The sequence below is a fragment of the Gymnogyps californianus genome, chromosome 13 (assembly GCF_018139145.2).
Source record: "Gymnogyps californianus isolate 813 chromosome 13, ASM1813914v2, whole genome shotgun sequence".
Taxonomy (NCBI): Eukaryota; Metazoa; Chordata; class Aves; order Accipitriformes; family Cathartidae; genus Gymnogyps; species Gymnogyps californianus.
The window spans coordinates 12,010,213-12,026,406 of NC_059483.1; the positions used below are offsets into that span (position 1 = coordinate 12,010,213).

Consider the following 16,194-nt stretch of genomic DNA (forward strand, 5'->3'; position numbering starts at 1 on the left):
CCTCTGATTTATTTGATGGAGCCCCTTGACTAAAATTAATTCTTCCATCTTGTGGTACCATAGTCTTTACTAAAAAGTAGTCTTTTTCCTGTTTGCAAATACTGTTCGGAGCACAAAGGAAGTCTAGCTATTCTCTTAGCTATTAGAAGGCCCATTCTGATGATTCATGGAATAGTGTTTTTTAGTCAAGATCCACTGCTTTTCTGTCCTTCCGGAGAATAAAACTTAGAAGCCAGTATAGAATATGATAGTTTGTTAAAGAAATAATTGTGCATTTGATTTTTTAAATTTCTCTGATCTGGGTAAACTCATCTCCTACCAAGACAGTGGCATCTTGAATTCATTCTGTGTTTTCCAAAACAGAAAGGGTCAATGTCCCTTCAATTTGCATTTGCTTTGAGGTTATTCCAGTAATCCAGTCAGTGTGGCATTAATATTAATATTTAAGCATTGCTGCCAATATGATGATGGGGAAAGACTGCACAGTCGAAGTCAGAGGCATAAAAATCTGAAGAGCCATGCAGACTTTTTCTCTTCCTCAAACAAAATGTATTCTGTAGGTTCAGGTTATCTGCAGATGTAAATCTCTACATCTGTGTAGAAAGGCAAGGTTTGTAGGGAGAAGCAGTATCTTCTATCAAGCCAGGTAATATAGTTGGAGTACAAAATCTAGACTTTTGGGCACAAAACCCTTCAGCTTGCAGTCTGTATACAGGGAATGGACAAAATTCCTTCCATTCTACATAGCACCACCTTACGTGGGGATGTGAGAACATTTCCATGCTCCCACAAAGTGCAGTGTCCTTTTTCATTATGAGGAATGATACTTGCTCTGAAATGGGAAAGGGTAGCCCAAGGAGTTCTGTGATGCAGACAGCCCAGCTGGGAACTGGATTGAGAATGAGGAGACTCATTTCACTCTATCTGCTGAATTGTCAAGGAAAGGTAAAACAACCCATCACCGTCAGTGTCAACCAATGTCAACCAAGCTGTATTCTCATGGTAGAGCATCCATTTCTTGTAAGTGGAGCCACTTGTATCTCTAGGTCTTGGCTGAAATCTTACACATGAACAGACTTAGCTAAGTGTATAGTCTCACCATGACAGCGATGTGTGGACAACTGTAGAGCAAACAGTTAAGTGTTCTTTTGCCTGGAGTTTGAAAATAACAACAATGAGTGTCTTAAGATTCATAGCATTTTAGACAAGAATTTTTTCACAGTTGAGACTTGAAAAAAAACTCATGGCTGCAACTCCACTAAGGTTTTATAAAACAGGATGAGAAGAAGAATTCATTCGATATCTGTTGTCTTGTATGTTCAGGAAATGCAGAAGCAATGCTCAAAAAAACCCTACTGTGTCTTTCTGGCTGGTTTATAAGGTTCTAATGTCTCTGAAATGGCTCATTACAAACCAGGTCAGAGTAGGACACTTGGTGCCCTCCTAAAGTTCACTTGCCAGGGATGAGAATGCTGGACTGGTCTCGTCAGTTCAAATTCCCTTCAGAGACAAATCCTTGAGCCCCTTAATTCTTTCTCCAGGGAAGCGGGGCCTGGCAGTGCTATCTGCTTGTTTACACTGCTGGTGTTAACTGCTTCCTCTCAACTTGCCTCTGCATTCTATCTCCTTTACAGTTCAAGTTAAACGAAATGCTGAACAGACGGCCCTAGTCATAACATTCAGGCACTTACCTTCACTAGTGACTAATTCCTCCTGGAATCCTTTCCAGCTGGAAGTCGGAATAATCCAAGCATCATGCAACTTTAGAGAGGCCAGTCCTGATGACCATTGGACAATTCACTGCAGTGCAAGACCCTGGCCTTGCATCTTAACTACTATGAATTCAACCTTGTGATGTGCTGAGCATATTTCTTTTCAGTGACCCCACTGCCATATGAGATCAGACCTTTAAGAAGCCACTGAAGCTTCAGTGGTCACCTCTTGAATTATTGATGTTGCCACTTAATGAGGTATGTGTGTGTGTGCAGGGGATCCTCTTTTGTTTATCAAAAGGTTTGGCATGAATACAGTAAAAGAAAAGCCTGAGAAAAGACAGCAAAAAATGTAGGTCCTTGGAACAGGATCACACACATTCCACACAGAGTCCTGTCCCTGGCCTGGTTTGGTGTCTGTGTGCAAGTTGTCCCTCTCTGCCGTAACTGTTGCTCAGGAAGTCCCTGTAGATGGAGAAAGGCAGCAGAGGTCTTCAGTGCCAGTGCAGAGTAAAAGGCCTTCCATAGGGTTGACTGTGGCTTCTGCCTGAACAACCTGGTGGCTTTTGAAGCAGACAGAACCGCATCCCATCACAACATGTCTTGAACTGGCATTCACAGAGTGTGTTCAGAAGAGCGATTAAAAGTCTTTTAGGTACAAAGCGAGTCCACTCATCTTTGACAAAAGGCACTGCTGGAGACTTCTGTCTCTAAAGAGGTCACCACAGGATACAAAAAGGAGAATGAACAGGTCTTCTGCGCAAGGCACACTTAACAAGTTGCCATAGAAACCAGTTACTTAATTCAGGCATACACAATTCTTCCAGCCCCCAGTGAATTCCAGTAATGGGTTTATTATATCACACTTCATTGGTGTCATCTGTCACACAGACACTTGCATAAATGAACCAGCCTTTGATTCAAAACTCCCTTCCACTAGCTAGACCCAAGAGGGGAAGGGTCTCCTTTTGGCTCTGGTCGTTATAAGCAGGTCAGTGTTCTACCCCGCTTTGCATGCTAATGTCTTCCTTTCATGCAAACATCATCTTTGATGGAGGAGAACATTTGTTTTCATTTCATGATATTTCAGTTTATTAAAAACGTGCTCTTAATCTCTCAGATCCTTGAGTGCACGTGCTGTCAGGATGCAGGTTGAAACATTTCGCTCCCTGTTTCCCCCAGATGATGTTTGAACTGTAAGTCACACTAATGTCTGATGCAACGTTGTGGTAATTTCTCCTTTTGTTTGGGCCAGAGTTTTGATTTACATTAGCTGACCTGAAGGCTCATTTTAGGCTCCATGACTATATAGTACAGTGTTTTTAAATTAGAAAAACAGATGGATGGACAAGTAGGTAAAAAAGGTCTCAGTTGATGCATAAGACTCCATGCAAGCATTGCCTGTAGATGCACTTACAGTAGATGAACAGACCTTAAAAAGGTGGGGTTGGTTTTAGTACATGATGTTATGTTGGAGGCTGGCGTACTGAAGCTGATGAGCATAGCAGTAACTATTCTCCCTTAAGAATAAGAATAGTTAAGAATGTTCTCCCTTAAGAATAGGATAAAGATTAAAGCACTTGTTTCCCATGGGTTGGGGCAATCCCAAGCACAAATACAGGCTGGGTGATGAGTGGATTGAGAGCAGCCCTGTGGAGAAGGACTTGGGGGTATTGGTTGATGAGAAGCTCAACATGACCCGGCAATGTGTGCTTGCAGCCCAGAAAGCCAACCGTATCCTGGGCTCCATCAAAAGAAGTGTGACCAGCAGGTCAAGGGAGGTGATTCTCCCCCTCTGCTCCACTCTTGTGAGACCCCGCCTGGAGTACTGCCTTCAGCTCTGGAGCCCCAACATAAGAAGGACATGGACCTGTTGGAGCGAGTCCAGAGGAGGGCCACGAAGATGATCAGAGGGCTGGAGCACCTCTCCTATGAAGACAGGCTGAGAGAGTTGGGGTTGTTCAGCCTGGAGAAGAGAAGGCTCCGGGGACACCTTATAGCAGCCTTCCAGCACCTAAAGGGGCCTACAGGAAAGCCGGAGAGGGACTTTTTATAAGGGCATGTCATGATAGGACAAAGGGTAATGGTTTTAAACTGAAAGAGGGTAGATTTAGATTAGCTGTAAGGAAGAAGTTGTTTACTGTGAGGGTGGTGAGGCACTGGAACAGGTTGCCCAGAGAGGTTGTGGATGCCCCATCCCTGGAAGTGTTCAAGGCCAGGTTGGATGGGGCTTTGAGCAACCTGGTCTAGTGGAAGGTGTCCCTGCCTGTGGCGGGGGAGTTGGAACTAGATGATCTTTGAGGTCCCTTCCAACCGAAACCACTCTATGATTCTATGATTCTATGATTTAATATATAATTTCTTATAGTGATAGAAGTCAACAGCCAAAACATAGGGTACTTAACAGGCCAGTCAGGACTTAAGACATGCTAGAGGAGGATTTTCACTGAGAAGTGTTTATAAGCATAGAAAGTTAGGTGTTGATTTTGTGGTGCTTCATAAGAAGCAAATGATGTGTAGGCAATTGGTAGTGAATAAATTGCTCTGCCTCCTAGACCAGAAATCATCAATAGAGCAAGTTTATTACCAGAAGAATTAAGATGGGGGGACCTAGAATCTCAGATAGATAGATTCTAGCTGCAGAAGTACTCTGGATCTGAACAGGAGTAAGGGATTTAGTAAATGCTGGAGTAAAAGAAAACTGCAAAAGAGACATTAGGAAGTTGTCTCCTTGCATTTCTACAGGACTTGTTCCCCAATGCATGACACCTTCTGTCTCAGCTGTACCTTATCTGAGATGGAATGGAGATGTGTGACCCTGTCAGAGGCGAAAGATAAGGGATAATCTACAAGAGGCAAGGGACACACCTTAATTTAGTGATACCTTATGTTCTGTTGTGACATTGCCACATCACTCACCCAAATGTCTTTTGCCTCCATTATAGTCCCCTAAAAGTTTCTGTTCTGCCAAGTTTCCTGTCATGCTCCCAGGAAAAGCCTCTTTCAGTGGTCTTGGAGGACCACCAGCGTGTGCTGACTCAGGGAGATGCATCTTAGTTTATAGATGCATGGAAGTTACTGCAGCTCTACCACCTTCTCCTTTCACACCTACATTCTCTGTTCTGGAAGCCAGTTGACCTGAAATCTTGTTTCATGATGTGTCCCACATGGGTTTTAAACCTAAGTGTTCTTAGTAAGCCATCTCTTTTTTTGATTCCTTTTGTGCCCTGTTAAAAAGGATTTTGTGTCTCTTCTCCAAGTGAATAGGACAACGTCCAAGAAAAACCTGAGTGTCATGCAGTGGAAATGACTTCAATCCCCTCAGCAGAGAAAACTGGCATTTATCTCAGAGCATTAATTATCATTTAAGTTGGAACGGTTTTGATCATTTCAGAAATGTTGTCAGCTTGTGATGTGAGATCCTCAGCAATCCAAGGCTTAGCCAGAATCAGTAATTGGATAGGTCAGAGTGGAGGTGAAAAAGGAACAGAGAACACTGCAGAAAGTAGTGCTGGGGATTCAGTCAGCTTCCTTCCAAGTTAGTTGTGAGTCAGTGCTTGAGGAGATGTGCTGGCGACATTTGTGACATCTTTAAAATAAGGTGTAAAATAGCAGTTCTGAAATGCGTGGGCAAAGCTCCTGTGAGTAAGAGTAGCAGTGTCTCCTTGTAGTAAGAGAAGCAGTGTCACTCAAGCAAATCTGATCAGGTATCACTTTAAATAACTACACTCTGCCTTCCTTTATTTTCATTCGCAAAAGAATTTGCTGTGTCATATTGCTGACCTGAAAATCCTGATGCTTTTGCATCCTTGCCATAGTGGCATTTCATGGATTGATTAAGAGGTCTCTGTAAAGTCTGTCTAGAATTTCAGAATCCTTTTGGGTTAATGTGCTGTGAAACAGTATTTGTCTTGTTCTCTGTTAAGTTGCCATACAGATTCCTGTGTGCTGCTTTAAAACTTCAACTCTGTGGCCCATGGAGGAACTCTGTATGTATTCAATTCATGTAACAGTTCATGAAGGTATTTGGGATCTGCAAGCATATCTGCAAGGACCTGTAAATATATGACTCTTCTCACTATTACTATTGTTTTCTAACATCTACTACCACAGCGTAAATTGATTAAGTATACACATATTCATTTCAGTGTAGTTGCTGCCCAAGTTGAATCATTTTGACACTTGTAATCTGTCCTGGTTTCAGCTGGGACAGAGTTAATTTTCTTCTTAGTAGCTGTTACAGTGCTGTGTTTTGGATTTAGTGTGAGAATGATGTTGATAACACTCTGATGTTTTAGTTGTTGCTAAGTAGCACTTATCTTCAGCCAAGGACTTTCCAGTTTCCCGTGCTCTGCCAGTAAGCAGGTGTGCAAGAAGCTGGGAGGCAGCAGAGCCGGGGCAGCTGACTTGAACTAGCCAAAGGGGTATTCCATACCATGGAACGTCATGCCCAGTATATAAACAGGGGGGAGTTGGCCGGGCGGCGCGGATCGCGGCTCGGGAACTAACTGGGCATCGGTCAACGAGTGGTGAGCAGTTGCGTTGTGCACCACTTGCTTTGTATGGTTTGGTTCTTTTAGTGTTGCTATTGTCATATTATTATTATTATCATTATCATTGTTTTTCATTCCTTTCTGTCCTATTGAACTGTCTTTGTCTCAACTCACGAGTTTTTTTTCCTGATTCTCTCCCCCATCCCAGGGGTGGGGGGGCAGTGGGCGGGCGGCTGCGTGGTGCTTAGCTGCCGGCTGGGGTTAAACCACGACATAATCACAAAAGCTTGTGTTGGATGAATGTTTTATTATTTGATTTTCTGCCTTCCACTTCTCAGATTTGTTGTAGCAGCAATACATGGTCTTAATGACATTCCCCAAGGTTAAGTAAGCACAAAAGCCAACACGGTGCAGAGCAACAGGGGATACTGTACTAGAGAAGGAAGAGTTGTTTTGCATTTAAGGCCAAGGCATTTGCCTCGGATCCTGTATTCTGTTCCTTACTCAACCAGAATTGTCCTGTTTTACCACAAAACACTTCACCTTTCTGTGCTGCTCTTTTCCCATCTGTGAAACAGCAACAGGACCCTTGTATGTGTGCTGAAGATCATTAAATAGATCTTGCAAAGTACTTCCAGATTTGTGATTGGAAGGCACACAAGAGTGGAAAATTATATTAGTTGCCTAGATTCTGTATTGACGTGGCAAATTGTAATCTCTCTACAGAAGACATTTGGATGTATTTGACTTAAATGTATCATGGTAACTGACCAGCCGAATTACTGCTCCAGGGACAAGACAGTTTAGTAGTCAGATGATCTGCTCCAGATTTCTAATATGCAGAGATGTTTCCCAGCCTGTTGCACAAAGATGAACTCAGTCTCTCTTTACTGCTCTTTCCCTGTCTCAGGTATAGTACACTACTTTCTTCTCAAGTGCATTTTGAAGTGCACTGCTGAAACCACTGTGTTTTTTGAAGCCTATCTGGACCATTCACCTCACACGTGAGCTTAATTTGCAGCAAAGTATTAGTGCCAAACCTGCATGATCACTTCCAGACAGGGAACCAAGAGGATTGTGACTTCTCTAAGGAAGAGAGAAGTGAAAGGACTCCAGCCTCTGTTGTGACTATAGAATGTCTTACAATCTCCCTTTGTGCCTTTATGTCTCCTCTATAAAATGATACCAATGATATTTACCGTCTTTCCCATCTAAACTGTTTCAAGATTGATGAATGAAAAGGGTTATAACTAAACTAAGTATCTGATTACTAAGCAGTCGTTAATGTTCTTGACAGAGGAATTTATCAGAGCATTTGTACATTTATTTTAAAAGAAAGCCTTCTGCATACGTTTAATAGCACATCAGAACATTCATACCAAGGGAGGGCCTTTTCCCACTGTTGAATAGTGAAACCTGGCCGCTCACTTCCACTTCCTGTTTCTAAATGGTTTCAATTCTGGAGCCTATGGCTTGATACAATCAGCGCTGTCACCCCCAGCAAGAAAAGTTACATTAAACTTAGGGGAAGGATGTATTTAAAAGTCATCCAGTCATCTAGGACTTTTTATATGGAGAAGAAAAAGAAAGACCATGCAGTTCATGTCATCCTAAAGTAGGAAAACAGTTTGGATAAATCAGGCTGTACAAATGTGTATTTCCCTACATCAATTTTGTTGGAATTCTAGTTCAGTTATTGGTATCTGCAATGTAAAATTAGGCAATGTTAATCCTATCCTGTGCAACTCTCATAAAAGAAATTTGTTAAAGCATTTCCATTCATTTTCATTGATATATAATTTCTGTTCTTCTTCTCCTTTATTTTCTTAGCACAAAGCCTTTGGGGATGGGCTACCTTTCTTAATTTACATGCACAGTATCTCTTTGAGCACATACTCTCTGATTTTCAGCCAGTCTTCAGCTGTTTGACATTAAACTTAGTCCAAACCCCAGTTATTGCTTACCTCTCCTCTGGTGCAGGGGACTGCATCTGAATACCTGGAAGTGCACATGGAGCCCTCCTCAATGAGATCATCCTGGAGCCCAAAAGTCGCTGTACAGTTGACAGAGAAATACTTGTAGGGCCTCCAAGTCTGCCCGTAGTCCTGGGATCTTTCCAACACCATCGCAGCTGGGCGAGGTGACTTGAACACAGCAATGACATGGGTCAGGTAGAATTCTGTTTCAAAGTCCAGTCTGATTTCTTCCCTGTGTACCCCTTGGGCAGACTGCCACCAGGAGATGGGGTTTGCAAAGAAATCGTCTGTCATGTCAGCAGGGAGATGGGAGTTACCAGGCTGGTTGGCATTGCATTTGGTGCAGCGAGGCTGCCCACAGCCATGGGAGACCTGATGGAGGAGATTCTGGTCTGGGTAGAAGCAGTACAGTTCTGTACTGTTCTGGCCACACGTGGTGAGAGTGACTGGTGTCCTCCCTGTTGCAAGGTTTCCCACTGGAGGGTTGCAAGAACGGCCATTACAGCGGAAGGCTCGTAGCCTCATGGGATCTGAAAGACAGGCAAAAGAAACACAACTAAGTTTCTCACTAAATCTAGTTCTTGGTTTTGGTGCCTAACTCAGAAACTGAGGTCTTTAGAAAACTCATGCTTATGGCACTTTGATTTCTGTTGAAAATGCCGTTGCGTGGGTCTATTGAATTTTATGTTTAACCACAGAAAGCTTGTGTTTTCTTACTGTTACTCTAGTAAAGCTCTGTATCTGAGGACTGAATCTATTCAATGCATTTATTTTCTTTGTTATCAGAAAGCAAAGTCAAACTGTACTGTACACTGTAGATACATTAAGAAAAGAGGTGATTCCTGCCCAACAAATTACAGACACTAATTACACATACAAGCACATAAAGAAAGCATGTATTTCTGTAGTTATGTGTTACTGGCATAATTTTGAGGGGTGTTGAGTTTCTGCTGCTCCTATTGAGATCAGCCGGAGTTGTTAATACTTAGCAGAGCTGAAAATCAAGTCTCCTTTTGTTTAAATAACTTGACATGGAGGTAGGTGACTATATTCTGTTTGCCAAGTTTGCAAATAGTGGCAAATTTTTGGTATCTTCAATGTATATATCTACTTATTTCTAAATTAAGAAAAGGTAGGGATAACTACAAAGTCTTAATATTGTTTGGAAATCAGTAGTGTCTTGTGACACTGGAATTAAAGGTCATTCCAAAACCTTATTACCATACTGGAGAAAACTGCTTTTCTAATGACATACAATGTCCTCTTTGCAACTTAACAGTCTAGGAGTTAAAGACTGACCTTGCAAGGTCATAAATCTAATCCAAGAGGTCACAAGTCAGATGACTGGATGTAAGTCCTACAGGAAATGACCCTTCCAATGAAACATAGGATGACCGTAAACCCTGGGTAATCTAGGAGCAGTTCAAAGGTCAGCTATTAGTTCAACATTCTAGGTCAAATTTTAAAATCCCTACTCAGTTTATATTCAGCCTTTCCTCAGGCAAAATTAGTTTTAAAATCAAGTTAGGTCAAAGAAAAGACTCTCTAATTCGGCCTTATAAAAATATTCAAATCGTAAATGTAGTTGGATGAAACTGATGTCCCTCTTTCCAAAAGGAATGTTTAAGGTGAAAAAATGTGTCCAGCATGCACGGTTTTGCCTCTGAGTTGCTTCTGTCCTTAGCTCCTTAGTGACATTTCTGCACCGGCCAGAAGAGAAAGGTCAGAGATGGACATTGTTTTGGAAAACACCTCATGCATTTTGCTTCCTAGGATTAGGACACAAAACGAAGTTGTTGTATGTCCACTGAATCCCATTGACCAATGATAAGTGCCATTTCAGTTTACATACAGCATAAGGTAGTCTTAAACTTCAGATAGCAAGGAGGCAGATCATCCAAAAATGCTCTTGACTACTCTTAGAAACAGGTGGAAGCCACCTTGAAAGGAACTTGGACTTAATGTGTGTTTGCCTTACAGACATTGTAAGCAGCAGCCTCAAGGAAAGAGGGGGTGTCTGGAGACACAGTAGGTTTCCTCCTGGTGGAGGTTGTCTTCCACCAGTGGCTGGAATGGGCTGGCCAAGATTTTTTTTAGTATCCCAGTGAAGCCCTAGGAGACTGGCAGAGCCTAGAGGGCAGCAGTGCCTGAATTACATGTGCACCTAATAGTCCTTGGATCAAAGGAATGAAAACTGCCGCTCCTCAGTCCCACCCCCACTCCCTGTGCCAGCACAGAGATGAATTTTCATGAAAGAGGAGGAGTTGCAGAAGTCAGCTGGAGAGGAAAGGAAATAAGATGGGGATGTTTGGCTCTATCAGTTCTGTTCTTTGCTCCTCAACTTCAACTGAGCAGGTGATTCCTAGCACTACTGGGGATCCTCCACCAAGTGCTCACACCATCCTGACTGCTTGATGACCATTTCAATGTATTTTCTTTCTGATTATGAACTTCTTATTCCATCTGAGCCTAGTACAGTTACAGGGAAACACCAGGAGCTTCAGAGATTTTATCTGGGAGGTTCCTTGCAATTTCTCTGAGTCTTTTTGTCCTGAGAAAGGACTCAGGTTTCCACAAAAGTTGTTTAGAGCTTCCTCCTTTTTGCAGAGCATCTGAAATTCCAAATTTTTGTCTGCTCTGGAGGGTGAATTTCACTGACTCATGCAGAATTCTTTAAATAAAGATAAATCTATCCTTGCAGGTCAGCAAAAATGTAATGAGCTAGAACTGCATGCCTCAAGAATGTCTTTGCAAGTGGCATTTAGGTTCATGTTGATATCCAAGCTGTTTTGTAAAAATTACTGGAAATAAGGAAAGCACAGCAATTTCTTTGTTTAAAGTAGATTGGATATTAACTGATTTTGCTCAGTGCTGCAGAAAGGTGTCATCTTTGCCTCCAGAGAATTTAAGTGGGACTGGTCTTACAACTGAGCTTTGAACAAGCATTAGCTCTGACTAAGAGTCAGGTTACTTAGTTTTGATTAAGAATGGGTCCATGTAACAAATGCTATTGGATTATGGATAAATATACCATGTAATTAAAAGAAAGCCCATCTCTATTGATGGATCGCGCCACTGAAGCTTTCATAGAGGAAATGGGATGCTGGAGTTCTAAATTTAAGGAGCTATATAGGGGAAGCTTTGCAGACAAGATTGTGAGAAAGTAAAAAAGGAAACATTTTTTAAAGGGAATGGCTGCTTTTTATATTTCCCATAAATGGGCTATTAGTCTTGTATTGAGTTTTTCAGCTGTTTTTATCTGAACCTGGAAAAGGAAGAAAAACATGGTTGTTCTCCTGAACAACAGTCACAAGAAGGTTTATCTGCTCTGCCTGCTAATGCAGCAACATCAATAAACAGTTCCTGTCTGAAATGCTGTGTCATTAGGAAAATGGGAGAAGAACAAAGTGCAAATTAGCAGAAGGGAGTTTGAGAGACGGAGAGAGATTGGAAAACGAAATCTGCAGTCGATTAAAAGCTTTGTGTTTAAAGAAATCAATTGGCAGAACATTGCTTGGCCACAAGGATAGCACAGCCTGTCCATCACTCACTGATTCTGTGGAAACAACATGAAATGCTGAATCTGGACAGCGAGGGGGGACCGCGGCAGAACAGAAACAGCAGCCAGGCGAACAAACAACTTACCCCAACTGCCAGGAGGACTCATTGAATAATTCATAAAGAACTAAACAGTTTGATTGCGCATGGGCACTGCATGTTATTATGAAGTTGATTAGCTTTTACTCCATGGAGGATGGCTTGACTCCATAAATGGTATGATTAATTTATTTTTTTGTTTTCTGGTCCCTCAGAGCTGTGCCACAAAGTGACAAGTCAATGGCACATGCCCGGCCTGTGTTATAACAATGGTGTTATCCGATGATTAGGGAATCATACAGTTCAAGGGAGGTCATACTATTGATATTCCTGGGCCACCATTTCAAACAGAGATCTCTTACTTCAGAGCCTTGTAATGCAACAGAACATTGTAGACATTAACTAAAAACAGGTTCAATTTTTTTTAGTTTTTTTTTTCCACTGTCCGTTGGGTACCCGACAGAAGAAAGGTTGTATGACAACTCAGTCGAAGCCTGCTGATGTGACTGGAAAGATGCCTAATATTTTCTGAGTGATTTGAATTGGAATTTTTATTTCTTTTCCATATGCAAATTTATGATTTTGTGTGTTCAAGTCTCCTACAGTGAGACAGGAGAGCAATTTTCACAGTTCTGAGCAACACGTAAACACTAAAACCTTTGGGCATCTTCTGCTATGTTTTTGGTGGAGCAGTTTCAGCATATATGTCCAACCTGGATTTCACTTGTACTGTATCTGTTTAACTTTTTTCTTAATAACCAAAAACTTTTAAATGTTCTTTTAAAGCTAACCACCCTGGGGACATGAGTTGCTCAAGTTTTTATTAATCAGACCTAGAACTTTACCCCTTACCCCTTAATGCTGGTTACAACAGAAGTGCTATACAACCCTTTGGTTTGTCTAGGGCCAACATGCAATAAGTTCGGCAAGTCTTCATCCATTTCTGAGTAGCCTGATGTATTTCTGCACTAAAATAGCCCTCATAACTGGAGCTAATGAGCCAGCCTTCATAAATACCACAGAGGTGAAGCTCTGAATATGCTGCGAAACCAAGCTGCCTCCATGACCTGAAGCATGGACAGAAGAATAAGATCCCAGGTCTGGGCTCTCTTCCATTGTGGCCAGTTGCAGTCTGCCTGCGCGCATACCTCCTGGAGCAACGGTGCGCTCCAAAACCTACAGGTTCATTTGCAGATGAGGTGAATAACCCCAGACCAGAGGAAACCAAACCCTGCTGATAATCAGGTCCTGCAATTGATTTTAAGCTTGGTGCTAGAAATGGCCATTTTTGACCACATCACGCCCTCTTTTGGAGGGCTGCCATCGGGAGGAGAGCTGGCCCAGGCGCTGCTCCCCGGGGCGCTGCTCGCCTGGGGAGGTCTGGGGCTGGCTGGGTCTGAAGCAAGAGCCCAAGCTGTTGTCAGTCCCATTAACTGTCCCAATATGCAAGAGTTTGCAGACCACTGCAGAGTTTATTTGAGGGGAATAATGCCCTCCACCTGCGTAAGACTAGAGGAAGGATCACCCTAGTGTCACATCTCACAATACAAAACCTAGGTGACTCCTCCAGCGTAACCACTAAGTTTTTTTTTTTTCCCTTGGCATTATATTTAAAGATCTAAGGAGCCAATCTTGACAACCCAGACTGTCTTCTCTGCACAGAGATGGCAGAAGGCAAATGTTGTACTCCCTGCAAATATTGTACTTCATGTACTCCCCACACAACTGCACCATCAATTTGTTTCACTTCTGACCAGGAGGGATCAACTATAGGGCTGAAAAGGGAGCTTACTGTATAGGCTAATAAAGTATGTCAAAAACACACTTCCTTGTACACCGCTCTGCTCAGGAAAAGGCTGAGACTTCCAAATCATTTTACACAGATGGGCTAAGCACTGTCCCAGCTAACCTTAGTCTGAGCAGTACTGACCCTGCCTGTAACAGGACCTGTAAAGATTCAAGGTTAATTCAAGATTTTTATATTGCTTCTTAAAAAAAAAAAAAAAAAAAAAATTTAAAATGAACAGGTATCCCTTGTGCTTTCACAGGCTGATGGTTTGTGCAACCTTTTGACCAAGCAGCGTATATTTATTTAAAGTGACATTGAATCCTTAGCGTCATCACCTTCAATATCCAATTATTTTGCTGTTATTCACTGTGTCCTACACCATTATTCTGAGTGTGTTTAGCTCCATACAGAACACACTCCCTCCCCTCAAATCCACTTTCCAAGCAGTCAGCTGTGGGCTGCATTTCCTTGAAGATTCATTTTCATGTTGTGAATTGGATGCAGAGCAAATTTAGGCTAGTTTGTAACAGGCTGCTTTCCGCAACAGTATCAGCAACTTTACAAGACATCTCTGTAACCTTTCTGTGCTGTGTGTCAACATATGTATCCTATAGGGAGAGTCCTAGCCTGGGAAACGAGTGAATGCCCAAGATAAGACACTAAGAGGACTAAGGTACATGTCCTCCCTCCACTCATTCCCTGTCATATTGTGATAGACAGCCTTTTTCCCAAATGAGTCACTGGATAATATGACAGGATTGTAAATTTATGAGCTGTTTTCAGTTTTTAAGAAAATGTCTCTTGCAGTTATGGAAACCTGATGTCTATGTTATCAAAAAGGTTCTGGCTTTAATAATAATATAATAATAATAATAATAATAATAATCTGAGCTGAAGCCACCTGATCTGCTTTTGACTTTACTGGAGCTTGCAGGGTAGCTGAACACTTCAGTCGCTTTCAAATCACTGCATGAAGAGTGTTGTTCCTGTCCTAATACTCTGAGCACACAGGTGAAATTTAAACCACTGATATGCTTTCCTGTACAGAAAGAGAGATCCCAAGCCGGTATCTCAAAGGAAAATTCACCAAGGATGTATTGTTGTTTTATCAATAATTATTTTTATTTTTCTGACCTGATCTTTGTAATTCATCCCTTTTAAACTTAAAGATGTATTAAACCACAGCAGGAAGAAAAAAATCTAATGCTTTGGTTCCTTTCCTTTAAGGAATTTGTCTCCGTCATAATCCAGGTATTTTTAGGACCCTGTGTAAATACCATTACAGCTGTATCATTCCTATATATGCTTATTTGTACACTCACATATACACACACAACTAATCAACTTCTCTTTCTGTCCTAATCCATTTTTTCTCTGATGCTAATTTAATCTTGTCCACTGCATGTTAACTATTAAGTCAGGGAATACACTGAATGAATGGGCTGTCTTGGATAAATAGTAATTCCTAAACAGTGTGTCTGACTTTTAATCATGCAAAATTAAGTTAAGAGAGAATAATTCAGATTCTTACAGTGATGCTGTCTAAGGATGTTGTCATTTCACTCTTGTCCTGCCTAGGAAGGCAGTGTTTCATCCTTAAAACAAATATCCAGCATATCTCGATCCATCTACCTCTTTCTTTCTCTCTTACTTTTTTTTGGTTCACAAAAACAATACACTTTTTTCTTTTAAGGTTATATGAAACTGTCCATCCTATTATAAGTCTTTGGGAGGAGACTGAGCTATAAAGCTGTCTATTGCAGGAAATAAGAAGCATTTGTACATATTGACTAACTCAGATTCCTTGTAAAAATCCAGTCTGAAATAAAGATGTTGACATAAATTTTTTTAACAAACAGATCTGATTTCTGTTCCCTTTCCCCTTGCTAAACTTAGGATAAATTGTTTCAGAATGGCAATATTGATTTATTTTGCTTACCTGCTTCCCCATGGCCAGAAATAAAATATTCCAAGAACACAATCAGCATGATGCCTTTATGCTGCATGGCTGTCAGTAAAATATCTGTCCTTCGTGAAGCAAAAAAGAGCTGCAGTAATCTACAGGTTTGGTTCTTGCATGGCTTTTCTGTATTTTCTTTCTTTCTTTCTGCTCACCTTCCTCTCAGTGTAGAGGTCAAGGCTGCTGTCTCATTCTTCTTGTTCTCGTTTGGGTCCAGAGGTGTTTGGTTTTTTTTTTTTTTCAGGGCTCAGATGCTTTCTGGGTGTCACCCATACATTGCTTCCAATAAATAAATAAATAACAAGGATTTTCTCAGTCTTTACCCCTCTCCATGCAGCGGGCCGGGGATGTTCACATCCCTGATGCAGCCCCTCGAATGCACCATCGAGGGCTGATGCGACGCGGAGAGCTCTGTTCGGTCCGGTCCTTTGCAGCTGTTTGGATGCTATTTCGAAACTTTCATTTCTGCTCCTTGCTTTTGGTGGAGCTTCGTTTTGGCTTTGCCTGGGTTCCCCCTGGCAACCTTCCCTACCCCCCGCACCTCCCGCAGCCTGCTGCTAACCGGGGTAGCGATGGGGTCCGAGCAGCGTGAACCCTGCTTTGTTAGGAGGTCTGCCCCAGTACCTTCTTTCCCTTTGCTCCCTGCAGCAGAGGGTCATAAGAAGAC

General features: G+C 41.9%; 1 protein-coding gene across 1 annotated transcript in view; it reads right to left on the reverse strand.

The window, feature by feature from the left end:
• The window catches only part of LOC127021509 (netrin-4-like), a 55,408-nt gene extending 39,647 nt beyond the window's left edge, over positions 1–15,761 (reverse strand). The window contains exons 1-2 of the mRNA XM_050904614.1: positions 15,507–15,761; positions 8,170–8,711 (exon numbers count right to left, since the gene is read on the reverse strand). Of these exons, the coding sequence (XP_050760571.1) occupies positions 8,170–8,711; positions 15,507–15,573 (609 nt within the window). The 5' untranslated portion in view covers positions 15,574–15,761. The remainder of the gene's footprint in view (positions 1–8,169; positions 8,712–15,506) is intronic.
• Positions 15,762–16,194: the final 433 nt, after the last annotated feature.